The sequence below is a fragment of the Anas acuta genome, chromosome 6 (assembly GCF_963932015.1).
Source record: "Anas acuta chromosome 6, bAnaAcu1.1, whole genome shotgun sequence".
NCBI lineage: Eukaryota > Metazoa > Chordata > Aves > Anseriformes > Anatidae > Anas > Anas acuta.
This window is the reverse complement of record NC_088984.1, coordinates 29,284,938-29,311,420: the sequence shown is the minus strand read 5'-3', so window position 1 is coordinate 29,311,420 and position 26,483 is coordinate 29,284,938. Positions and strand designations below refer to the sequence as shown.

Sequence of the window (26,483 nt, the reverse complement as noted above, 5' to 3'; positions counted from 1 at the left end):
TACTATTGTACCTCCACAGGAAGGATGTCTTAATTGTTCTCAGTGAGCAATAGAATAAATTCTTCCATTAGATACAGTTTCAGTAGCTTTCCTTTGTTTCCCTTTGTTTCTACAGGAACATTTTTTCCAGCAGTAACTAAGTTGCTTGTCCTTTATTTACTTAAATTTCTACCTAAAATGTTACTGTGTAACTCTGCTTAGAATTTAGTGGAAATCTACATAGGAAAAGTGTCTTTTGTATGGTGTATTTTACATACTTATAGCTTCTACAAAAAGCACAAGTTAAAAATGTAGCAATAATTTTCTTTTGGTGTAGTAAATACATGGGTAACAATCGAGGCAGCTCTCTGCCAGACTTAATGGAACTTGTTTTTTAAGCAATAAGCATAGCAGATGGCACTTTTATTTCTTGAAGTTTATTTTTTTTATCACGCAGGAAATGAGGCAGCACGATGTGCAGGAATTAAATCGGATTCTGTTTAGTGCTTTGGAGACTTCTCTTGTGGGGACTTCGGGTCACGACCTTATTAATCGATTGTATCATGGAACTGTTGTCAACCAGATTGTTTGTAAAGAATGCAAGAATATCAGTGAGAGACAGGTAAAGCCGGAGGATTTCTCAGGATAGGCTTCTGTTCAGTCTTTTGAAGATGCTTGAAATGTTTTGTCCCAACTCAAAAAAAAAAAAAAAGACAATTTTCTGAAGTGTCACTAGTAGTCTTCTTGAATCTAGGTAGTGTGTATTGATTAGGGCACTGCAGGCTTGCTAACACACGAAAAATTATGCATGACTTTGTTGCTAAATCTTGGCTGGCATTTGCTAAACTACCTACATTAAAAAGTGACTCACTAGGAAAAAGGAGAAAAAAAGCAGTATTAGATCTGTGTTGCAAATGTTGCCTGTAGTAGAGAGCAGACAGCTGAACAGTGGGGTAACAACAGTAAAACATACCTTTACATTGTTTTACTGCTCTTTGTGATTAAAAAATAATTAAAATCTAAGGTGCATGTTCTGTCCCATCAATGATGAAAGCAAAAAAAGTGTTCACATCTGCCACAGCAAATGGGATAAGTATCTTTCTAATGTACTGTAAATTTACACTACTTACTGTCTTTTTTTGTTGTATTTCTGCGTAGGAAGATTTCTTAGACCTAACAGTGGCAGTAAAAGGTGTAGCTGGCTTGGAGGAGGCCCTGTGGAACATGTATGTGGAAGAAGAGTACTTCGAAAATGAGAACTTGTATCGATGTGGAGCCTGTGATAAACTTGTTGAAGCTTCAAAGGTAATGCATTAGGTCACTCAGTATTTGATCTGCTAAACAATTAGAAACTTCACTTACATGTGTCCACCCTATAACCCTCAGATAAAAAATCTGCACCTTTCTTGTTGTATAATGCCAGATTAGAATACCAAAAATGGACCTGCATGTTAAAGCTCAGCTATGTCATCAAAAAGCTCATGTGACTCATTTCTTGACTTGAGTATTGTTGCTGGCTTTAATCTAGCCAATGGTGAATAGGTTGCTAGGCCATATAGAAAAGAACAAAGTAAACTACATGGAAATTCTCACATGAAGAGTGCAGATAATAAGCAACTCTTGCTTATGATACATTATGTTAATGATACATTAACATACTGAAAGCATCTGTTGTGGTGCTGTGTAGTGCCTTCAGGTGAGTAACAACAGACTTGTGAAAGGAACTAACCAGGTCTTCTGATGTGTGTGGTTTCACAATGTATGACTATCTCTTTCCCATCTGGTATAAGCACCACCACTTCATGTCCTCTGTCCACGAGCTTGAGAACCAGCTGCTTCATGCTCAGCCAGTGGCTTCCATCCATGGGCACCACCAGCAGTTTGCCTCCTTCGGAGAGGCCAGGAATGAGGAGGATAAAAATCGAGGCAGCAAGCAGGTAGCAGAGCCGAAAAGTCATCTTCCTGTGGTCAGAGCAGTGACTGCGAAAGCGTCTTCTTCAGGCTGTAGCTCAAAGATGCTTTTGGAGGAAGGAGATGGTTTTTCTGCTGAGTTGTGCTGCTTTGTCACTATCTAGTTAATGATTTACTATTGTTGCTTTTTTTTTTAATTGCTTGTAAAGCTAAGTGCAGTGTGCAGCCCTTTCCTCTGCTGAGTCATTGGAGTTCATCAGTGTTCAGCTGAGAGCTGTGGATGTTAAGCCTGTGTTGAGAGCAATCCCTAGGAGTGTAGCGACATCCAGATGGGAGAGCTCCTTCCTTTGGCTTGGTTTTCTGCCTTCACTGCTGGGCACCCTGGGAAAGTTTCAGGTGCTTGACACTTGTTAACACTGGTATCCTTCAGAGGAGTTGTGTATGTGACCCTGAATGCTCTAAAGTGGTGGCAAGGATGATGATAGGCTTGCTTTCTGTTTGCCAGAGTATCTTACAGCATCCTTGTGCTGAAAACCAGTTCTTGTTTTGTTGTTTTATGATTCAGAGTAGTTTCCCTATCAGAGTAATCAAATTTGTTAAGACTTCTGTGTCTTGTGCTCTTAGCCAGGGTCTGGGAAAGGCAGTTGTGTGAGTGCTTTACTAGAGCTGTAGGTCTTTGAATTGTAGGTCTCTTCAGGATGGGACAAAATGGTGTTTGGCTTTCTTCTGTGCTTGTTTCTGATGTCATAAAGATTTTTTTTAAAGTAGCTCATTTTTTCCTCATATTCCTGGTATTTTTTGTAAAGGGGAAGCAGTCATACCTGTTAGTGCACCCTGCCTTTGATGTATTTTGCCCTCTTCACAACAGCGAAGCGCTTTGGCCTGCTTTGGACATTCTTCTGTGCCATGATGAGTGTGATCCAAACCTTGCAACATGCCTAATGTGGAAGGCAGGAGGTGCAGAGGCAAATTCAGGACAGGTGAAGTTAATCAGTATCTTAGGAGAGTTCATGAAACTTTGCCAGTGCCTCATGTGGCTTGTTTATGAGGGTTTCAGTTAAAATTTGCTGGGTTCAAGGGAGTGCAAGGTAACAGTTGGCTACCTCTGAAATTTGGTCATGTAGCCGGCACTAGGGAGGCAGTTGTCTAACAGCATGACCCTCTGCATGCACCTAGCTTGTTTCAAAGACGAGGTGATCCATACCTGTCCTCTCTTCCTTCATTTTTTTGCGGGTCTTTGGAAGTTATTTTCTCCCCTCTTTTGTCCTGACCTCTAAAAAAAAAAAAAGAGTAGTTGAAAAATCTCGAGTTCAAGAACTTTATCAAACTTTAATCATACAGTCAGATTAGCACTCTAAACTTGGAAGAGTTGCTTGGAAGAGCAAAATCCTTTGTGCCTCTGCAAAGCAGTCTTCACAATTCATGCAAATGGAATACCTAATTCTAGTTTTCTTGAGCCACGCATGTGTTCCTGATAAACCCATTTATGGCTGTGTAAATGGAGAGTTGGGTAGAGACACTGGCAGTGCTCAGAGGCCACCGAATCTATACTTATGTTCAGAGCGTAGCTGTTCATAGCATAGTTCAGAGCATGGCAAAGCTATTGTGAAGCTCTTGCTCTCCTGTAGCACTTGCGAAGTGAGATCTGAGTTTCTGTGCATTCTCCCTGGACTCCCGGGAGCTGTGTGGGTCTGGTGATGGTGCGTACTGTGCAAGGGGTCAAGAGCAAAGTTGCTGGGAAAACACTGCATAGCCTGACCTCGTGGGAGAGCACAAGCCCAGGGATTTGAAGCAATTGCTTCATAGTGTGAAATTTGTGAAAATCCTCTCACAAAGAACATGTGATGTTTGGAAATGGAAACTACTGACTTCAATTTCAGCAATGTTCTGCTTCATTTTTGTAGCAGGATAAAGTGTGAAACTGATGATCAGGGAAGGCGTAGGGTGTCACAGGAGTGAAGGATCCTAGTTGCTTTCTAGAGTAGCTTGTTGACAGGAAAATTGAGAATTAGGGAAGGCATTTTCTAGTAATGAAAACACTGGCCATGTCTGCCTCCTTGTAAAGTTTTGCTGGAAAATAAAGGTTCCACCATAGCAAGGTGGAAGCATTATTCTGTATAACAATATGCTTATAACTTTTTTTGTTGTTTTGCAGTCTGCTAAACTACGGAAGTTGCCTCCCTTTCTCACCATTTCTCTCCTGAGATTTAACTTTGACTTTGAGAAGTGTGAACGATACAAGGAAACTAGTTGCTATACATTCCCTATCCAGATAAACCTGAGGCCTTTTTGTGAGCAGGTTTGTACTGTTATATTTGTTAAAGTTTCTATATACTCAGCAGAAAACTAATATCTTTAATTTTGCATTTTGTCAGATGTTAAGGAAACCTTGTAGGTTTCTCCGATGTCCCTAGTTCCAAAGCTTTTGTAAAATGTCTCCAAAAGATTAATTTCTAAGAGTGAGAAATACTTTGTAGCTATACAAAGTGGAAGGGTTTAATAATGACCTACAACTTAATCTGAGTTTTTCTTAAGAAGTTAAATCTACCTTTGTATTGGCAATGCCTGTTAACAGATATATATGTTAACAAATATATAATGTTGTCACGTATGAATTTAGCTACATATATTTTGTGTCAGTAGTTACTTTTCTTACAGATTCCTAGTTTAAATGTTTGTTTTTCCTCAAGTCTTTTAAATGAATACAAAATAAGCTGGTGGTTATTACAAACAATTTGAGCCCTTCTATTATTTGCATCAGTATTTATTTATTTTAAATTTGAAATATTTGAATTTCCACCACTGTTCAGAATAACATCTAAAAAGTTGCTTTATAAGCCTGTGCCTTGGTCCATGCTTCATGTTGGTCCTTGCTAGTGTTCCCCATCACTGAAGAGCCCCTTCAGTCTTTGCATGTGCAAATGCACATTGAAAAGTATCAGAAGCTATGCTGATGGTATAAAACTGTCCTTATGTGGAAGACTTGCTGATATTTTTTATTATTATTATTATTTTTCTTTTTGAAGACTGAAATGGATGATTCAGAGTACATGTATGAGCTCTTCTCTGTTATTATACATAAAGGTGGCTGCTATGGAGGACACTATCATGTTTATATCAAAGATGTGGATGAATTAGGAAACTGGCAATTACAAGTAAGTGCTAACGGTTTCTTTTTCTTGCTCTATCACATTTAAAAAAAAAAGTATTAAGAGAATAAAACAGACATCCAAGTTAATATTTTAGTGAGACGTTTGGTCTTTCACCTCCTTGAGGTTAGTTTTTGGCAGTATACTATCTCTTCAGGTTGGAAGCTCTCAGGATTTTGGGGCAAAGTTTATATTTCTGACCTGCTGAACATTAATGGGCAGTTGTATTACTACTGCCTGTTGTATGGCATGTGCACAGATAGTCACTGTGGGTGTATATACACTCCAGTCAGAGTGCAAGCTGCTTGAGCTCTGTTGTAGCAATCTTTGAGTGCATCTTTACCACGTGTTGTGTGTCATATGATGAACTGGATGTTTTTGTACGGCATCCAGATGCCTATGTAAAGAGGCTGCAGAAACAATCCTGTGTAAAACACTATGCACAGCTTGCTCAAAAATACTCAGAGGGCTTCCTTTACACTTCTAAATCACACATGCTGTTGTTAGTACTGACTGGAAGACTGCTGGCTGTGTTTGAAGTAAGTGTTTGTGAATATTATTTTTCTTCTACAGGAAGATGAGGATAGGCTAATTGAAGATAAGGCTTTAAGAGAGAATGAAAATGCCAAAGAAGCAGAAAATCCACTGGCAGTGTTGAAAGGGATTTTATCAGAGGTATGGTATGTAAAGAGTTTATTGCTTCTATTTTGATATTAAGGAACCCAGAAGGAGGGGGTGAAGTATGCAAGAGACAGGCTTTAGAACACAGAACTCTTCTGAGCTTATTGTGAAGCACATAAAGCTTGTAACTTAACCTAACTTCAATACAAATAGTGACTATTCATAGCAAAAAAGCCATTTTTGGAGTACTCCTGAAGTTGCTTGCTTAAGCTGTTACAGAAAGCAATGTTAAATTGGCTTACTAACAAGCAGGAATTATTTAATCACTTCACAATTACCTACTTCGTATTGATTCTTTTACACTTGCAGTCTGTCATCCTACTTTTTATTTTCTCTTTAGGAAGAATCTAAACAAATACCTGTGGATCAATTAGGGCAGAAGTTACTGGAGAAAAAAAAGGTGTCCTGGAATAAGAAATACCGAAAACAATATGGAGCATTACGAAAGGTAATATGTATGTATGTTAGTTTTTGATTATTCAGATAACTTCATATTCCTAATGAATAATTGATAGGATGGTGGATGAAAATGCTGGCACTTGGACTAGCAAGGTAATGCATGTGTAAGAGGTTAGTGAGACATCAGTCATGAGGAACAGGAACAAGATTCTCTGAACGTATCATCTGCTTGAAAGCATGCATCTTTTTCCATCTATATTTTTGGCCTAGAAAATAACCAGCTTTTTGCCTATTACAACTTTGCACCTCTGTCGTAACAGAAATAAGTGAAATAAGTTTTTTTTTAGGAAAAAAAAAAACACAGCTTTTTAGTTGTTTAAGGCATGTCTGTAAAATTAACCCTTGAAATAGTCTTGTATTTATCCAGTTGGTAGCTGTATTTTCTTATGCTTTAAGAAAAATACTTCTGCATTTGTGCTACAGACATATGGAAAATCCATATTTGTTTCTTGAGTTAGAACAACCATGCAGGTTTCAAAACAGTATTTAAAAGTAGTTGTAAAATCTGAATAGGGGTCTTCCACAAGGGTGGACGGTTTTTCTGACTTTAACAGAGAACTGATAGAAACAAGTTCCGGGTAAACCAGTATTAACAATTTTGAAGTTTCAGTGTTATTGTGAATGTTACTAAAGGTGACTTTTCACAAGTACCAAATTTATTTCAAAACCACATGGGGCAGTGCAGAACTGAAATAACTGTAAATTGGTTTACATGTTTTGATATATCAAATGAGACTTTATGACTAAAACTAATTCAGATCTTTGTTTTCTTGTTTTTTCGTCTTTGTTGGAATGGATTTCCACAAATGAAAGTTTGTCTATGAATTTGAGGACAAATCAGGTCATGTAGTTAATGTAGTCTGCTATATTTAATCCAGAGCATCTTCCTTTACTAAAATGTTCTTTCTTGTACTTGCTTTCATTTTAGTATTTGCAAAATCATCCTCAGATATTTCAGTTCAGTCCTGACAAAAATAAGGTTGGTCTGAAGGAAAAATACAAGCTCCAATTTAAGTCAGATTCTCAAGGACTTGATCTCCAAAGCCCTTCTCAGAAGAATGATATCCAGTGGAATTTAGAAAAAACACCTACAAGGCTAGAGGAGACTTCTGTTGGTTGCCATTGGTTTGATCTGAATGATTCAAAAGTCCAGCCGATCAAGGAGGAGGATATTGAGCAACAATTTCAGGGTAAAGAGAGTGCCTACATGCTGTTTTATCGAAAGTCACGGCTAAAAAGACCTCCTGAAGGTACGCACAACTCATCTTTATGTGCTGGGGGTTTCCTTCATTTACAGTTTTTGTGGAGGTTGAAGGCAGTTGAGCGTTTCTGTTCTCACTGAACTTTCTAGTGCTAATTGGAAAAAAGGCTTGATTCAAGGTAGAAAAAGCTCCAAGGAGCTAATGAATGGTTAATTGGCTGTAGCTGACACTAACTTGTTTCTCATATGCTTCACAAATACTAGCGGAATATCTTCTACTTAAACAAGTTGTTGCTAAAGGCATTCATGTATCTGTTTCCCCTTAGGGAAAGATAAATGTGAACATGGAAGAATTAAAAAGGCTTGTTTGACTGTTGTATCATTGCAATTTAATTTACTACATTAAGAAAGTGCAATGTTATTTTCAATGATTACAGTAATGTTTCATCTCACTTTTCTTGTTTACCAAAGCACATTTTAAGCAGTTGAGGCCAAACTAGCTTGTATTATTTGTTACAGCTCGAGGAAATCCAAGATACCAAATTCCTGAACATCTTCTGAATGAAATGAATGCTGCTAATACTGAGCTGCAAAAGAAGAGGTATATAATATAATGTATAGAGGTATATAATGTAACTGTATGAATCTCTTAAACAGCATTCTTAATCTGTAGATCTTGGAATTGATCTAAAATTAAAGAAAGTCATTGAACAGATGTAGAATTAGATACTAAAATGACTCAGTACCGTACAGGTTAATCAAGGAATACAATTTGTACATCCAGTTTGTCTTCTACTGGTCCCCTACCTCCCTGTTAGTGGCCTACCTACTCATTCTGCAGAATTTCAGAGGAAATTGATTTACAGCCTCAAATTGTACCAGCTTTTCATGGGAAAGTACAATTCTGGAAGGAGAATGGAATACGTTATCTAAAATACACTCCCAGAGGGAGTTCTCCTCTGGGAGAAGGGGGAATGGCTTGTTTTCCTGTGAAACAACAGATAAATGGTATCCTTTGCCTGAAACATGAAAGAAAGAGCTGGTGGTATCTAGGTTGGTTGAAAATTTTCCTTCTGGCGAGGAACACACAGAGCTGATGATGTGCCTGAATGCCAGTTCAGCTGTCAAAATGTAGACTTGTGCAAGAGATGGATGTCTTGTGCGATGCTTCTCTGCTGTGGAAACTTAATTATTTTTAAATGTAGCAGCAAATGTCACTTAGCTTCTTGCTAATAGAACCGAATATAGTTATAAAGGAGGAAGGCATGGCTGTGTCTGTCCTGGCAGTTTTCCAGGAATTTTCTCTCTTTCTGTGTTTGTTTCAAGAGGACTCTTCTGGAACACAGTCTGGAGAGGGGGAAAAAAAAAACGCTATGGTCTCCCCATCCCTAAAGATAGCATTTTTGTCCTGTTTAGAAAAGTTGAAGCAAGGTGCAGGAACAAGCCCTATAACAGTGTTTTATTTGTATGTGGAGGATGTCTAAGCTTGCTCTGTATTGTACGTACTATATATATATTCATATATGGCATTTTTGAGCACCTCTGCATATTTCTTAATAGAGGAGAGAATCTGACACTGAATTTAGTCATGAGGTTATCACTTGCTTCTTGCAGTTGTCATGTATCTCTGAAATAAGTTAGCAGTTTGTCAGCATTAAACTCACCATTTCACTATTGTGTTTTTCTTTCAAAGAGTGGAATGTGACTCAGCAAACAATGGTATTGATTTGCATCTCCATTTGAGCTCGTGTTACAAATTTTACAATGGAGCTTTGCATCCTTCACTTACTTGGAAAGAGAGTGTACTGGATCTGACTATTGACAGAAGAAAAACTCTAGGAGATCTTCGACAGTCAATATTCCAGGTATTCATTATGCTGATTTAACTCAAACACTTCAATTTTATTTGAGATACAACTGCTTTCTATGTATGAATCTATGCCATGATTTTTATTTCAATGAGAAATTTTTAACAGTGAATGTAATTTCAGGAGGCTCAAAGCCATATGGATTTTCACAGAAGGAAACATTGCTTTGCGGTCAACTTCTGATGTGTTGACAAAGCTTTTGATTGATAGATGAAGCTTTAATTAATTAGACTTTAAAGTTCATAAGCTAATTATTTGTATGTGGGCAGCCACTTTGCAAAACTTTAGACTTACATTTGACACTTCAGTTTGTGACATGTATTTGTGTTTTCAAGGAGCTGGCTGGCCTTAACAAGAAATGCTTAGAGAAGTTTAAGAAATAAGAAAAGCTTAAGATTTCTTTTAAGTATTAAAAGTGGTGTCTTTGTATTTACTATGTTAAAGGAATGGTCGACAAAAAGCCTTTTACAAAGTGTCCATCTGTCATAAAATCACAGAATGGTTTGGGCTGGAAGGGACCTGAAAGACCATTTAGTTCCAGACCCTCAGTGATGTGCAGGGACACCTCCTGCTCATGAGATTTCTCAAAGCCCAACCCAACCTGAGTTTGAAAATGTAAATTGAAGTTAACTTGCTCCCTGAAAACATCATTTGCTTATATTGTACAACATTATAAGCATTCAGTTGAAACTGTTTTAGTCTGGTGACTAGTGTGAAAGCACAAGTCCTAAAAAGCTTGTGGGTTTTCTGTGCCACTAGTTTAGAAGAAAGAAGTAGCAGTTAAGTGCCGAAGTGAGCTTGGTAGCCAGTCTGTAACAGCTTGCAGCAAAGTTGTAATTTTGAGTGTTTTAAGTTACTGCTTGTTGAAGTTTTGTGTGTTTTTTCTTTTCTTACCAATTAGATACTGGAATCTTGGGAAGGAGACATGATTCTCAGTAATGCCAAACCTTTACCAGCAGGACTGCATCTTTACGAGATTCTTGATGGTAAGACTATCACGTACAGGGGTTCTGTGTTATTTGTTTGGTGTATTTATTGAAGACACAGAGGGTTTCCTAAGTAAAACATCTTGGAGAAGTATATGCTGACAAAAAGATAATGGCCTCTGTTTTGACTTTGATTTGCTTATGAGTATTTGTTTTCATTATAATTACCTAATAGGTAGAGGAGGTAAGAGAGAGGAGCCAGGGTGATACTAAAGGAAAATTTAGTTTAGGCTTAAGCTGAAGTAGGAATGGTGCAAATGTAAATGATTACATAAACATTAATTTCAACATAAAAATTTTTATTTTAAAACAGTGTTCCATCTCCAGCTTTGTCATGTAATTCTAGGTATAAGTCTTCAAAAATCAATTTGGTTATTTTTACATTTTTACAGGATTTATGGTCTGCTTAAGAAAATTAGAGTTCTTTTAGATCTTTCAGAACATAGCCCAGCTTTTAAAATATTGGCATCAAAATGCAGATGCACTCAGAGCTGTTAGTATTGCTTCAGATCTTAGTATGGTTCTTTAAATGACAAAGTCTTTAAAAAAAAAAAAACTGCATCTGGCTTATGGTAGGAAGGTAAAATAAATTGCAGTGTGGATGTCAGTATTTCAAAGAATATGCATGAAACACGTTGTATGTAACTCACTTGTTAAGTCCAGCCTTTTTGTTTTAAATCTAATTATTGGCTGTTAAAGCTTATCTAGATAATACTGACCAAGTAGCTTTATCAACTGCTAGTGTGAGCCTTGATTTGTAAGGGAAATGGAATTGAAACACTTGTGCTTTGGCCATCTTCACTCTGTACCTACTCTTGTTGCCTGTCTTACTGGGGTGAACCCTAACTTACCCCCTGTAAATTCTAATCACACAGCAGCTTTTGTAGTGGTGGACTTGAGTCAGAGTAGAATGTGCCAGCATATAGCAGTTACCAGCTGACCCTGCATGTCTGTTTTTTGGGGGAGAAGAGCTTGATGTCTTGTTCTTTTTAGGAGATGAGCTGACACTGGACTGCTTTGGGCTGGCTGATGGAGCAGACATTTTTGTGTGGAATGGGAAAGAGGTAAGTGAAAATCAAATATTTTTTCTCAGTTCCCAAGAGATAAGATGCAGTCTCTAAACATGGTTTTGGAAGCTTCAGTCTATGTTGCAGCTGTGCTACTGACATGCTAACACTGGCTTTGAGGACACCCCTTCAACTGCATCTAGAATGCTGTATTTTTACAGTTTGTCACTGTTAACCTTCTGTGTGATGTACAGTGTGGTTCTTGGTAGAACTGTGCAGAATACAGAATGTGATATGGTCAGATTAATAGGTGCCTGTAGGTATCCAATGGCAGTTACACTGGAGTACAACCATGAGAAGATCTGGTGCCTCTTGGTAGGAGATCACTTGATTGTAATGTGATAACTTACACCCTGTGGTGAACCACTCACCTATTTTTGCATGTGGTCTCTCTGAAATGCTATGCTTCTTTTGGGTCCCCTCAATATCCAGGCTTCTGCTTAACTTGCAAATGCTTGTTTCAATGATTATGTAACACAGCAGAAGTTTGCCCTCCATCTATATTATGGAATAAAATACAGCTTTAAACAGATTTTTGTTGTAAAAGTATATATATACAAATATGTATATAGTATATCCAGCTTCTTACACAATCAGATTGTTTTCAGTAAGTAATTATAGTCTTGGCCTAGGTAAAAAAATAAAAATAAAAAATAAAAATCAGAAAGCACAGACTTAAATCTAACTCTTCACCTGCCTCTGTCATGCTATTTTTTTTTAATAACCCTGAGGGGTTAAAGTCAGCTATTCTAAATTGGTGGAGACTGATTTTTCCACCCACTGTTTACCCAGTTACTGTTACCAACATTATTTACTATACATACAAACATGGAACAGACCTTAGCAGTATGCGTTTCTGTCCCAGTATGTTTGAGTTACTCTCATTTGTTCAGTAGGCATTTGGTTAAAAATGGCTTATTTCTAATGAGAGAGGTTCCACCTTTTTTGCTTCAATAATTTTGCTGTTGTCACTTACTGCTGTATAGTATTTCCTGTTTACAAAAATGTGCATTATTGAATTCTACATAAACTGTGCATTCCTTACTTCAGGTTGGTGGCACAAAGGTGATGACAGGCCCTGATCATGAACCTGTGATCATAAACGTTCTTCGTTTGGCAGAGTATAATGAAGGAGGGAAGGGTCAACACTTCACAGAATTGCAGCACATCTTTCCGTGCAGCACAAAACTGGAGGATCTGCACAGGGCCTTAGCACCGTCAGGAGGAATCATCTTAAAGAATGGCTCAGGACCTGATAGAGAAGGCAAGAACTGGGAAGTACTTCTTGAAGAACAGATGAAGGAAACAATCAGAAGTGTTGGTCTGACGGATGGATGTTCAGTGCTAATCTTAGACAGCCATGACCAGAGGTAACCATTTTGATTTTAAGTATGATTAATCAAAAAAGCAGTTGTGTCAAAACCTGTTCAGTTAAAATAATGCTAGATGTGTGTGTATAGATGTTTCTATGTACATTATTCAAATTAATTTTCATTTTGTGACCTTTTTAAATTCAAGATAATGTAGTCTTAACGTTTTTGGGATCTCTTATCAACTGCTCCTAAAGTGCAGATGCAGTCACATCCTTTACACTTGAAATAGGAAACACCTAATGAGAACAAATTGTGCCCAGTGTGCTGGCACATTTTTGGAGTAACTTGAATTTCTAAGCCTTGAGTTTTGTGGTTATCTGAGAGACTTGGTGGAATGAGAGAACCGTGCAGTATCAGAAGACTATTCAGCTCTGCTGAATCTCCCAAGTTGAATCTAAAGTTGCCAGAAGCAAGTTTATGGTCTCATTTCCCTTCCAAGTGCGTAGTCCTGAGGTTAGGTTCCTGTTTTTAGAGATGTGTGTATGTGCTTGTTATATAAATTCTAACTTCCTAGCTGAAACAGCTCTGAAAAATTGCAGCTACATTGGTGAGTTCTTCTCAAAGAGCTGTTTCTGTGTAGTAGCAGACACAAAGACAAAGTCTCAAAGCCTGGTTATTACTTGGTATGGTTTTTAAATATTTTTTTCCTGAAGGTTTAAATCTAGCCTCACAAAGTGACTTTGATTGAGTGCCTTCAAAAGGTCTATTTCCATTGAAAGACAATTACCAAAACAGTTTTTCCTGGTTTACTCGATGGCCAGCCCAGTGGTGCCTGGATTCTTCCTGAGGCCATCGCTATTAATGACCTTGGAATTTTTGATTTATTTAAGAGTGTTGGTATTTAGCAATCTAGCCCAAATAATACAAAGTTCTCCTGTCTTTGACTATGTTTGTACTGTTCATTTTTACAGCTTTGTGAATGTTTCAAGTGGCAATTTGACTGCTTTTACATACGACATCAGCTGGCTCCAAGTTAAAAACTTCTGCGGAACGGAAGATGAAGAGAAACACGTTAAAATTACTGCCACCATTGAAACAGTAAGAAGTCTGATTGTTCAGGCATTTAAGACGGGCTGTTTCCCTGAGATGTTTGGCTAGTGCAGTTGGGCAGATTAACGAAGACTGGTTTTAGCATTTGAACTGAAGCTACTGTAGGGAAAATAGTGTGCAGCTTGGAGTTAAAGCTACTGGAATATTTTTGTTCTGTAATAAGACCATAACGCTGGTAACTTAAAACAGTGCAGTCTACACTAGTGTCTTTGTGTGAAACAGTTTTCTTTTTGGACCATCCTGTAAGTGTATTGAGGCTTTGCCAGTAACAAAACCTGAAAGAGGAAGAAAATACTATTTCTTCCTTTCAAAACAGGATAAGAAAGAAATGCTGTTTTTGCCAAGGGGTGGATTTCTCTGATACTTTTTCTGCTTTTAAGTTATTTCCTGTTACAGAACGTACTGCTTACAAAGTGAATATTTTCAAAATATTAGTCTTCTGATAAATGCAAAAGTTAAATACCATTTTCTTTTGTTTGGAATACTTTTTATAAGAAAAATTTCTCCAAATATGTTGCATGTAATAAATGCAGAGTTCATATTTCTGTGTGATAATATTAAGAAATGTTTTCTTAGCTGTGTATAATGTTAGCAGGAATAAGAACATAACTGGGATGAATGTAAAGTGAAGGCTACCTTCTGTGGACTGGCATTTGAACAGCTGACATTGGCTTTTTGTATCGGAGGCGTTAATATCGCTTTTCTTCTAGGTGATGTCAGATATCAAAATGAAAGCAATACAGGAGCTTCAACTAGACGAAGAGCTAGGTAAGTGTTCAACTGCTTCACTTACAGATCTCATAATGTTAAAATTTCACAGAATGACAGGACTGGCTGAGGTGGGGAGGGACCCCTGGGTCTACCTGTCCCAACCCCGCTCCAGCAGGGTGCCCAGCCCCACGTCCTAGTGCCTCCTGAAGCTCCCCAAGAAAAGTCTTTGGAAACACTTGGCCAGTTTCATATTTTACTCATTGTGGCTAACAGGTGGCCTCAAAGAGAAAGTAATCTTTCACTGAAAGGATAAAAACTTGTTCGTGAAGTCCCTAGGAATTCATTCCTTTTGATGTAATATCTCCAGAGTAAAGCCTCTAGGATAAATGTGTTGTTGTCATTAATCTGAAATATGTTACCTGTCTAAATTTCTGAGCCAGATTTCTTATTTGAATTGTTTAATATATCAACCTCTCTTCTGCACCCTTTTTTGTTACAGCAAGTGACAGTTGTCTTAGACCTGTTAGTGGAAATGGGAAACTTCTCTCTCCAGGTAAACTTACTTATTTCGGTATCATTTTTTAAGAAATTAAATTGGTAAACTTGAAGTGATGTGCAAGGCTTGATTGTTTGATTGTAGTGCAGCTGAAACAGACTTCAATCCTGTGGTGATGGAGGAAGCACTATTGTGCTCCTGCTCACTATGAGAAGGCTGCTTGTATCTGATGTTAAACAGAGTAATGTGTGGACTTTTGCTTCCACAGGAATAGAGGAACTTGTTCGTGCCACAGCCTGGTCTGTGATTTAGATGTGTAATACTACTGTCACTGTATAACCCTGCTTCTGATGACCAACTTTAGTAGAATAGAAACCCAAGCTTTATTTTCACTGTTGTTCGGTGTGGTGGCCAAAGAGATTAATTCTATTCTACTCAACATTTGTCAGACAACATCTGGAGTGTGGTATCTGTTTTAGGGACTCCCCAGCATGAGAGAGAAACCCTAACAAACTATAGCCAGTCTGGAGGAAAGCATCCAGAATGGTTTGGGGTCTGGAACATGAGAGAAAGGAAGCTTTTTTTTTTTTCCAGCCTGAAGAGAAGGCTTGGGAGAAAATCGTCATTTTTTTTACTCCTCAGTGTGGACCTGTGGAGGAGGCGGAGTCAGATTTTTCCCAGAGTTTCTTCGCAGAATTGGATAAAAGGATCAGAGGCAGCAGACACAAATTACAGCAAGGGAAATTCCCACTGTGTGTGGTAGCAGGGAAAAGGGAATTCACACTGAGTGGTTAAACAACAGGAATGGGGCACAGGGATGCATCGTTAGCCTTCCTTGGAAGTGTTCAGAGCTTGACTGAGAAAACCTCATCATAGCTGGTCCTGCTTTGAGCAGGAGGTTGAGCCAGATAACCTAGAAATGTCTGTTCCTTTCTGAAGTCTTCTGTCACCCCATACAAGGGGTGGTGGGGAGAAACCTTTATGCAGATTTGCCCTAGTGATAGAAGGCTTATGGATCTAATGTAAACACTGTGGAAAATTAAGCTCCTTAAATGTCACTGAACTTTATCTTTCTCTAAAGAGCAGCATAGTAGAATGGATACTTTCAAGAAACAGCAGCTTATGATGTTTGCCTTATTTTCTTTTCCCTGAAGTGCCTGAAGATTATACTGTCAAGGAAGCGGAACTGAAAATGGGAAGCTTGCTTGGGCTGTGCCGGGGAAAAGCTCCAACTTCCACACAGGTATAAACGGGCTGGGACTGAAAAGGGACTAGAGCTGCTTTTTTGCTTTGTTCATGTTTCCCAATATTTCACGTGGTCCTCTTTGTACTTTTGTAATGGTAGTAGTGATAATTGGTATGGGGGAAAAATTGCTTACTAGTCTGAAGAATTATACACGTTATCAGGAATGTTCATGTCACTTATCTCAGGTGCTCAAGGCCAAGAGCCTATACACTAACAGTTAATATAGCTCATTTGACTAATTGTAAATCACTTGTTATAATTGATCTGTTTGCAGTTTTCCACGTGCATATGAGCAAAAGAGCATAAAGTAAGAAAAGGGAGATAATATTATATTTGATATCTGCAAGTTGTAAACATGGTGGGGGAGCTGTATATTTCTGATCAAAGGGCCAGAATAGGGCTTAAGCTAGCAGGTTTTATCTCTCATTTGCAGCAGGCAAAGCACGTATACAGCTGCTTAATGAAGCTCTACTGATGGCCATAACTCAATTGCATGTGCTCCTCTGTTCTCTGTAGTTGCAGTGCTGTTTGACGGATGGCAACAGTGCAATAGCTGGTACTGCATGCAATAACTGAGTGCATTAGGGAGTTTTCTCTCAGTATTTCTGTACTTAAATATGTATTCTAAACAGTTTATACTTGCCTTTTTAGCTCTTCTTATATTTTATTATTGGGCATGACCAACATATGGGCCCTGAGATGGAGATAGTTGTGGAAGAGACTGCCTCTGTGAAAGAAGTAAGTCTAGATGCTCTTCAAAGCTTATGTCATGCTTGGGTCAGGTCTGCTGCTCATAGAGAACCTTGTTTTGTACCCATGTGTCGCTTCAGCTTGCCAGGGGACGTTGTGTCAAACGAAGTGTTTGGACTTGCCTTGAGCTTTCACCAAATAGTAAAGAGACATCATGTTTCCTTCAAATGAATGTAGTCTCACTACTTTATGCGTGACCAGCCACTCCTTTTATAAACAGCAATACTTAGAACGAGATGTAATCATAGCAGAGACTGCCAGTTAAATTTTTTATGTGGTAGCTTACATTTATTTCTCAGTGCTAGGTTAATCTTTGGACTAAATGATCTTAGAGGTCTTACGCAACCAGAATGATTCTCTGTGCATGCTTTTGAGTCATGCTGTGCAATTAGGTTTTATAAAAACAGGTCTGCAAGTTAGACTGACAGCACTGCTCAAAGAGGACAAGGCAGCTTTTGATGATAATTATGGCCAAGTCCAGGTGAGATAGAATGTAGTGTACCAAGATGATGCAGTGTCTTTGGGAATGTGTATTCAAAAAGTTGTTCGAATGTGCTTGACAGTCAAAACAGAAAAATCCAGAAAAATGCAGTGAGCACCATAACTCTATCTTGGACCAGTCGATCAGACTCAATAGTTGCATCGTTTGTGGAGGATGGTAGGCTGTATACGGACTGGAAAGAGTTTGGAATTAAGACAATCATCTTACATTGCTTATGGAAAACAAGCTAGTGAGGGTTACTGGATTAAAGGCATGTTGCTACAGACAATTTTGCTGCAAACACTTCTGTAGTTTATCAAACTCTGAATGGATGAAATTAGAGTGACAGGAGTCAGGAAGAACTGTGGACAGAGTGAGGGAAGCAGTCCTCAGTACTGCAAATCCCTTTCTGGTCCAGAGTGCTGATATTTAGAAGTAGTAGAAAGTGAGTTTTGCAGGTTTTATTTCTAAAAGGTGCATTTTTGAGCTCAGAGGCAGAACTTTTTAGTGAACCAACAAACTGATGGCACGAACTTCTTTTAACAGTGTGTGTGAGCCTACTCACATGACACAATAAACTTCCTACAGGAGAAAAATACCCTATTTAAAGGGTGTAATATCTAGCTCAAATGCACCATGTCTACATAACTATATTGCTTTTAGGAGTTGAGCAGGAATCAGTCACTCTGTTTCTGTGTCTTAGGAATTTTTAGTGTAGATTTGCTGAAAACTTTTATTTCCCACCCTATGAATTCAGAATGTGAAGTCTCAACTTATGTTTCTATTTTCTTTTTTTCCAGTGTCTAAATTTAATGCTGGAAAAATCTGGATTATCAGGTTAGTTGTACTGTTGTTTAATAATGTATTTTCCAGGCTTTTAAGACAGATCTTGGTACCCTAAAACTTATTAAAATGATTTATGTTGTTGTAATGTGAAGAGGGGAGAGGAAAGATTTATGAACTTATGGTTTTGCTCTGATAAAAGCTGGTTGTGCAGCTTCCAGCTTTGTTTAATTGCAATATGGCAAAACCCACAGTTTCTGAAATGTACAGTTGGGTGCACGTACAGGTGAAGATGTTTGGCTGTTTAGACATCAGTTTCATTGGAAACCACTGCATGTGATGAACTGCCTAAGAAAAAGGCATTTTTAGGTCACTTGGCAAAAACAAGTTCAAAATGAGATCACAATTCGGTCACTGTTTGGGAATCTGAGTGGTAGGAGTTCCTGTTACTGACCATTTTTATGAGGATTAAGGAAGAGATATAGATAGCACTTGCATCACACGTGAATTTCCTGGCTGAACGTCTTTGTGTTGATGCTGGTGTGGAGAAAGAAGAACAGACTTGGAGTGGTGGTGTTTTCTAGTTTTATTTCTAAACATTAAGTGCTGAATTTGTGTTATGGTGGAGTGATGGCAGCATGTTAAGCCATATTCCATTAAAAAATGTTCACCTGAAACACATTACTGTCAGATTACAAATTGAATAGCCCAAGATAAAATTAAGTATTGTGTTCTTGTTTATATGTACATACGGGTGGAGTACATAATGATGTTTTAAATACATGCTTAACCTTTTTCATTTCCCTGCGGTATAAGTTTACTGCCAAGAAACAGTAATTCTGTTTTCATTGCTTTCTTTTTATATTACTGCTTGTGGAAAATTAAATTTGGCCTTGTGTAGAGCTTTGCGATCTGACTTCTCTCAAAGAAATGTCAGGCTTCACCGAATTTCGATGTTGTTTAAAAAGACTGCAAAGTAGTCCTTTCTCCACATAAATTATTGATGAGATTCCTTATGTGCTTGGTTTAGTTGTGAAAATCAAATTTTGTACTCTGCAAAGAATGAAGTGCATTTTCATCTGTTATCTTTTAATCAAATTAAAAAGTTTAGTTGTACTTCTTCCTTCTGTACTTGATGCTTTATGCATAGGTGCTAAATCTTTTTTTAAAAAAAAGAGCAACAACCCTTAGCTATGACTACAATTAAGAGATCTGTAATGTGTGTTTTTTCTTCCATGAAACGGTAATGTTGGCTAATTAGTTTTCCGTGTGTGTTTTTGTTCTTTGGTAGGTGACAGCTGGCATTTGAGAAGGATTGACTGGTGCTATGAAGCAGGGGAAGCATTAAGTCAGGAAGTAAGAGGATCCTATTTTTGACTTGAATCACATGATAGTTTTGACTTGAAACACACAACAGTGTCTGCTGCATTTTTCTTTAGAGACTTTTCCAAAGAGAACTGCTATAAAGCAAATGTGTGGTGTTCTTGTGTGCTACTTTACTCAGCAGTGTTCTGTTTTCACAAGGCCATATGAAGGCATTTTAACAATAGGTTGCAATGAAAACCTTACACACCTGGCTCCTGTTTTCAGGTATTATTTTTAAGCCGTATCCACATAGTTTTTCCTGAAGTCTAGGATTAGCACGCATACGTTACAAATAAACATGAGATCTTAATTGGTAAGAGGTGTGAAGGAAATGTGCAGCTCAGCAGGATGCACTGGAAGGGCTCTTGCAGTGCAGACTCCTGTAAATGTAATAGTTGTGTCCTGCTGCAAAGTTATCTCCAAATGGTGGATGTGGAAAAACAAAACACTTTTTGGCACACATTGCATAAAAAGATAAACCATAATTTAGAAAACGAAGCACAAGAACATGTAGACTTAAGTCAACTATGCTTTCTCTTCCTGCAGAATGCCACTCTGAAGGAGCTTAATGTTTGTAGAGGAGATACTTTGGTTATAACTGAAGGAAAGCTTCCACCAAAGGTAAAAATAAACAAATTATGTCCTTTAGTCAGGTGACTGCATCTTGATACTTGAATAGGAAAGTAAATTATTCTCTTGCTTATTCTAGAATTTTTCAACTGAAATATTTTTAGTCAGAAATAATAATGCTTTTTGTAGTTTTACAGCTCTAACCTTCTGTAGTTTAAAAAAAAAAAAATAAAAAATTAGCCATTGCAGCAGCTTTGTCTAGAAGAGTCAAGGTTAGCAAATCTGGAAGAAACCAGTATTTCTGGAATGCAAGGTTCTTGTGAAGGCACAATTCTTATGCTACTATTTCCTCATAAAATCATTAAAAAAAAAAAAAGGAATTTAAGTGTTTCTTTTTAAAGTCAGATTTTGTACTGATGGTTGTGCTTGAAAGTGGAGGGCCCTGCTGGGAAACTGTCATCAGCAATGGTCATGGAAGGTTTCTGCACAAGCAAACCTCAAGTGATATAGAGCATTGTAAGTTGAAACAGGAGGCTAGAAGTCCACAAGAAGCACTGGGCATGTAGTAGAGGTCTCAGCAATTTTGTGGTGAATAAAGCTTCTTCAAAGAAAAACAGATACTTTTAGCATAGTTTATTGCGAGGACAAAAATGTAGGATAAGAACTTACTGCAACAGTACAATGGGTGGTAATAGAGCAGTTCAGAGCCGCATCTGAAGAGAAGAAATAAAGCCTATATCCTGCTCAGAAAAAGAGGGAAACATCCACTTACCTGCTTCCAGCCAGGAAGGGACACTAAGAAAGAAGCAGGTAAGAAAATCAGGAGCATCTCTGAACTGGCAAAACAACGTTGCAGCTAAATGAATACAGCTTCCTCTGGTAAGGTCATATTTATGTCTGGATCTCCAGACAAATGTCAGTCAGTTGAAAACGTAATGTTAGATGCCATATGGCAGAGCAGGATGGTGATAGCATGTGATATGAGGCTGTTTTGTTTTGTTTTTTTCACTGAGTAGTCCCTGTAAAAAGAATGCCAGTATCTTTACAAAAACTCAGACTTGAACGAGGTTTTTTTCCTTCTTCACCAGAGGAAGGTAAAAATTTTAATTTGCACTGGAACACATGGGCTGACTGGTATTTTCTGTTCATTTTTCAGGGCTTTCTGAAAATTCCCATCTGGTGGTTCAAGCCTTCAAGCCATATGAAACATGGAGAAAATGGACTAGACCAAGTGAATGGGTTGGCCTGCAGGATGGATGATTTGCAGGTGTCTCCTGCTGGAGGTGAGCTTGATCAGTTTTCAAAAGGAGTCGTGTTGCCTGTGATAACAATGAGGGCTTTTGGTCAAAAATCTAAATTTTAATCCAAACCTTTAAAATCCTCCTGAAACCTGTGAGCAACTGTACAAGTTTCAGTAAGCTTATGGTGAAAGGAGACACATAAGAGATCTAATTTTTTATTAGACCAAGAGTGCTGGATGGGACTTATGTTTCTTTGCTATATTTGGTCAAGGACAAAGATTTTCATTAGAGCTTGAAGCCTGGGCTGTTTACCTGCTAGCAAATAAAATTGCTTCTCCATACTTAAGGCAGTGGCAGTATTATAAGGCATCAACTCAAAGCGCATGCATGTGATTGGCTTCAAATGTCAGATTCTTGGTGTCACATTTGTCTCACTTCAAGATAAATTGATTTTGGAGAAGCTGGAGAATGAGTGAATTTTACATTTACATGCAGGGTTGAAAAGGAAGGAGAAAAGCAGTTGGGGAAACAACAAATTGGAAAAGGGAAAACTAACCAATTTTCCTCTCTATAGTAAGAGTAAATTCTTCCTTTGCTACTGAGCTGTGTTGCAGAAGTTTAGATTGTTTTTCCATTTCTCCTCCTTTTCTCTCAAGCTTTGTCAGAGTCTGACTTCCATGTTGAGTCCAGTAGTGTAGGTAAGAACAGTTTTAATTTTCCTTGCAAGACACCCTGTATTTCAGAGGCATAACCACTAATTAATACTATTTACAGACTTCAGTAGGTTTCTTAAACTACCATAAAAAAAACCTTAGGTCAGGTATCAAAGTGAAATCTCACCTACAAGTGACCCATCTCTTAGGACCATGGACAATGTCATACTCACTTTACTGTTGTTTTTCTTCCTCCCTCTTCCCCTCCTGCCCCCATCTAAAGACTCACCAGAATGCATCCAAACAGACACGGATCTGTGTTACGCTGGCAGTATAGAAATAGCAGGCGAAGCCACTTTGGAAGATCTGAAGATGCAGGTTAGATGCTCTCCTGTGTTGGAAATGTAAAGCAACACTGTGATTAATTGAGCTATATTAATACATATTTTTTATTTCCTTTTCCCTTGTCTCTAGTATGTTCTGATATGGCATTTGCTTATATGCCATGTTCAGTGGTAAGTACCAAGAGGCAGTTTGAGCATGTAGCTCAGATAATTCCTTAGTATGTTCCCTGCAGTTGCCATTCTACCTGTCATGTGTCCTGAGCTGCAAAAGCCTTTCTTGCACTTCATCTGGAACTTTGGCTTGCAGCCCTATTTTTATTTCACAATGTACAAATTATTCATGACAAGAACACATATACAAGCACTCCCCAAAAGCCACTTTTCATTTTCACATTGTTCTTGTATTAGTTTTCTGCGTGTTTTTTTGTATGTTGAATCTAACGAATAAAAAATTGCTTTAGATGCACAGAAGGTCATGTTTGTCATTCAGGGAAATATAGCTTAGTTTCTTTGGCCAGAAACTAAGGTGATTTTTAATGCTTTTTTTAACCAGAAAAACAAAAGTTTAATAAACTTTTAAAGGGGAAAAAAAACAAACAACTATTGTAAGACTCTATTATTTAGCCAGTTGGTCGTTCTACTTAATGGCATGGGAAAGGATATTTCTCCAGTTTCTGATCCATACCAGTATTTGCCATTTTGGTTATGACTTCAGTTTCACAGTCTCATCCAAACTGCTGCTGTGCAAAACTGCCATTTGCATCTTATGAACAAGATTTGTCCTAGCATGGAAACAGTATTGTGTGCTCAATAAGGGTTTAAGGAAGCTTTTTACAGCACTTGATCATGGCAATGATTTTGTCAACCTCGTTCCCTCCCAGTTACACAAATTTTGGCTGGAGAAAAAAATAAAAAAATTTAAATGATACTTTAGAAACTTAGGAAAAATTGAGAAGTGTTGGGAGGGAGTGAAGGTCAACTCGCTTTGAGGTCGTAAAGCAAATATGTTGATCCTGCTCACTACCTGTGAGTCAAAAGCTGGAATAAGTCTAAATAATTTGCCCTGTGTCTAATTGCTTCAGTATAGCATTGAGAATCATTTTCTTTCCAAGCAGAGTGGCTGCTGAAGTTATTGAAGAAATGTTTGTTTTTTCAGGCTATGACCTTATCATGTTGTCAGGAGCACGTTGTCCCACTGCCCACATTTCTCAGAGCCTGGACAGTGGAAAGTAAGCGCCCAGGCAAGCTTTTACGACACAACAAGCAGCAACTCAAGTAGGTTTCTTATTGAACACTCAAGTAGTATTGCAAGAGACTGACTGAATTGTGAAATGGATTGGTGGAGACGTAAATCGGCTCAGCCAAATAAAGCCCATCTCTGGTTATTTCAAGTTTTTACTCAACACAATTTTCAACTCAAGTGGTATGGAATGGGCAAGTGTGAACATAAGTAGATCATATCACACTTGTTATGCTAAGCCTTATTTTATATTTTTAAAAGCAGTTTTGGCAGTTTTCTGATTTTTTTTTGTGTTCCAATAGCCTCTTGTTTTGGTTCAGAACAGCATGGATCTACTTGACTAGAAGCATGATTTTTTCTACTTGTGAACTTAGAATACATGACTGAAAATGTGTATAATCTTTGTTTTGTTTTCAGTGAATATAAACTGGGTGCCAGAGTGGCAATCTGCATAGAACCTTTGCAAAAAGAAGAAAACTTGGGGTAAGTCTTGAAAACACTTGCTTCTTACTGCCATGTGTTTGAGATGTGACTTAATCTAGCAGCTTTTTACTGAAATACTTTCAATCAAGATTACAGATGTCGCTGTGCTTGAATGCTTTTATTTTCCTCTGGTAGAGCTGTTGGCTAAAATAAGGGATGGTGGGAGGCAATGAAGACTAGTTATTCTGGATTCTAAAAGCATGATTCACAGGAGTATTTTTTCTTTCTTGTGACAGCCCACATGAACTGCTGCTTCGAGTACAGATGGGCATACCAGGGGAGAGGGACTACTATGACTCCGTGGATTTGGTGTGGGATATCTCCAAAGAATGCACTACCTGGTCACTGAGGCAAAGAGTGGCTTCTCACTATTGTCTCCCTGTAGATAAAATTGAAATAGCCAAATACTTCCCTGAAAAATTTGAGTGGCTGCCAATATCTAGCTGGGTAAGATCTGGAATGACAGAATCTAGCAGTTGTTTTGAGAAATGTATGTGTTGGTTTGTGTTACAGTTCTTCAGCATGCATATTTGAATGCACATCTTTATCTTCCTGCAATGTGAACGTGAGGTAAATTTGGTGGAAGTGGTTTATTTCTTTAAGGGTCTGTTAGGTACTTCGTTAAATTATAGCTAAGACATCAGGATATTTGATTACCCCACAAGTCATTGGAACTTGCAATTTTGCCAAGTTCCCCCAAAAGACTTTTATGCGGTTAAGAGTAGTTGTGGTTGGCAGAGGATAAATCTGTAGTTCATTCAAGGTTTTTCATGTACTACTGAATTTGTTTGTATAGGTTGAAAAACATTACTTAGTTGCAGTTCATGAGTATGGGTGTTATGTTAATGTATATTTCACTTGAATTTTTCAATCTATTGCTGTTGCAATTAGATAATGGAAATGAAAGATGTCTGTAGAAGTAACAGAATCAGAGCGTTTCTCTTCACTATACAAGAAGTCCTTTGGCTGAGAGTTGTCCCTGATCACAAAGTGTCATTTACTTCGTATAGGTGATCTGCAAGAGATTGTGTGGTAGAGGAAAGAGAAATAAGTATTTTTCTCATGAGGAAGCAACAAAAAACAAAATGACTTAATTTTCATGACAATAGGACTCTTGATTATGTAAGAATAGCTAGTGGGGACCCTACACGTTTAGGGACTGCTGGCAAATGTCAGTTTAAACAAATTTCTGAAATCAGCTGTGTATGAATGTTCTACTTTGATTTTTATACAGACTCAGCAAATTTCAAAGAGAAAACGGAAGAAGAAACAGGAGAGTTTACAGTCAGCACCTTATCATCTGAAAGATGGAGATACCATTGGGGTGAAGGTAAATTAATGTGGCTTTAATTGTTGCCCAAGGATTAGGTTCGGACACTGTCCCCTCTGCAGTTAATCAAATTCATTCTGGTCTTCCTGTATTCTGCTACATTGCTGTGAAAGTTTTAACATAAGAATCTGGACTGCGCATAGTGTAAAGGGGGGAACCTTGTTGGTATTGATGGTTTTTTCTTCCTGTTCTTAACCATTTGTGGAAGTTCCATGCTTTTCCTCCCTTATGTCCTGCTACTGGCACTAGAGGGCAACACCTTAGAGGTTTTTGTGGAGTGCTCTCTTGGCCAGTGTAAGACAGTCAGTTTCTGCTCTGTGCTTGAACACTATCCAGAAGAAACTGAGTTTTTTCTTGCCCTCATTTTGTTTTTTCAACTGAGAATAAAATCCAAGAACAGTGCCCATTAAAAACATATCCTAAATTTAAATCCATTGCATTTCCCAAATAATTACTACAGATCTATTTAAGTACTTAAATTACATAGCAGTATATTGAGCTCTGAATTGGTAATAAAACTAACTTAGGAGACCTCTGAAAGAACATACTTGCTGAATTATCAGGCAGTGTGCTAGAGGTCTGGTGTCCTATTCTGATGTATCAGAGTATTGAGAAAAACTTCTGATTAAGGCTAATTCAGAGGGGCTGAAGATTTTTTTTTGCCTTTTTAAATCATCTGCATTGAAATCAATTGCTGTAAAATTAAAGGAAATGCCTTAATTTTATTGTTTAAATTGATCGATATGTAGGAAATAGTTTTGGTGGATGGAATTTATAAGCTAATACACTCAATCTCTTTTTGACAACAGAATCTTCTCCTTGATGACAGTAAGGACTTCAGCACAGTGAGAGACGATCTTGGAAAGGAGAAACAAAGGCAGCTTGCATTAGAAAAAAAGAAAAGGTATTGAATATTTACTTTGATTTTTTGTTCAGAAATGTGAGAGCTGTTCTTTACAATCTAGTTTTTCAGAGTACCTTATTACCTGGGTAATTTGTTGGGACAGTGCTAGCTGTTAGTGTACAATTTTAGTAGTGCCAAAAGAAGCGCTCAGATCTTCTGGCT

General features: G+C 37.9%; 1 protein-coding gene across 8 annotated transcripts in view; it reads left to right on the top strand.

The window, feature by feature from the left end:
* USP40 (ubiquitin specific peptidase 40) overlaps positions 1-26,483 on the top strand; it is a 52,077-nt gene that overhangs the window by 22,747 nt on the left and 2,847 nt on the right. For 4 of the 8 annotated variants that reach the window (XM_068686198.1, XM_068686195.1, XM_068686196.1 and 1 more), the window contains exons 5-31: positions 437-601; positions 1,138-1,284; positions 4,046-4,189; positions 4,917-5,045; positions 5,613-5,714; positions 6,061-6,168; positions 7,108-7,429; positions 7,900-7,981; positions 9,074-9,245; positions 10,150-10,234; positions 11,228-11,298; positions 12,352-12,671; positions 13,586-13,712; positions 14,435-14,492; positions 14,935-14,988; positions 16,086-16,174; positions 16,829-16,915; positions 18,209-18,245; positions 19,483-19,547; positions 20,103-20,177; positions 21,283-21,409; positions 22,304-22,398; positions 23,521-23,639; positions 24,022-24,087; positions 24,324-24,534; positions 25,322-25,417; positions 26,227-26,321. In XM_068686198.1, coding sequence (XP_068542299.1) covers positions 437-601; positions 1,138-1,284; positions 4,046-4,189; positions 4,917-5,045; positions 5,613-5,714; positions 6,061-6,168; positions 7,108-7,429; positions 7,900-7,981; positions 9,074-9,245; positions 10,150-10,234; positions 11,228-11,298; positions 12,352-12,671; positions 13,586-13,712; positions 14,435-14,492; positions 14,935-14,988; positions 16,086-16,174; positions 16,829-16,915; positions 18,209-18,245; positions 19,483-19,547; positions 20,103-20,177; positions 21,283-21,409; positions 22,304-22,398; positions 23,521-23,639; positions 24,022-24,087; positions 24,324-24,534; positions 25,322-25,417; positions 26,227-26,321 — 3,248 coding nt within the window. The other 4 variants (XM_068686199.1, XM_068686201.1, XM_068686200.1 and 1 more) reach the window with 4 other exon arrangements.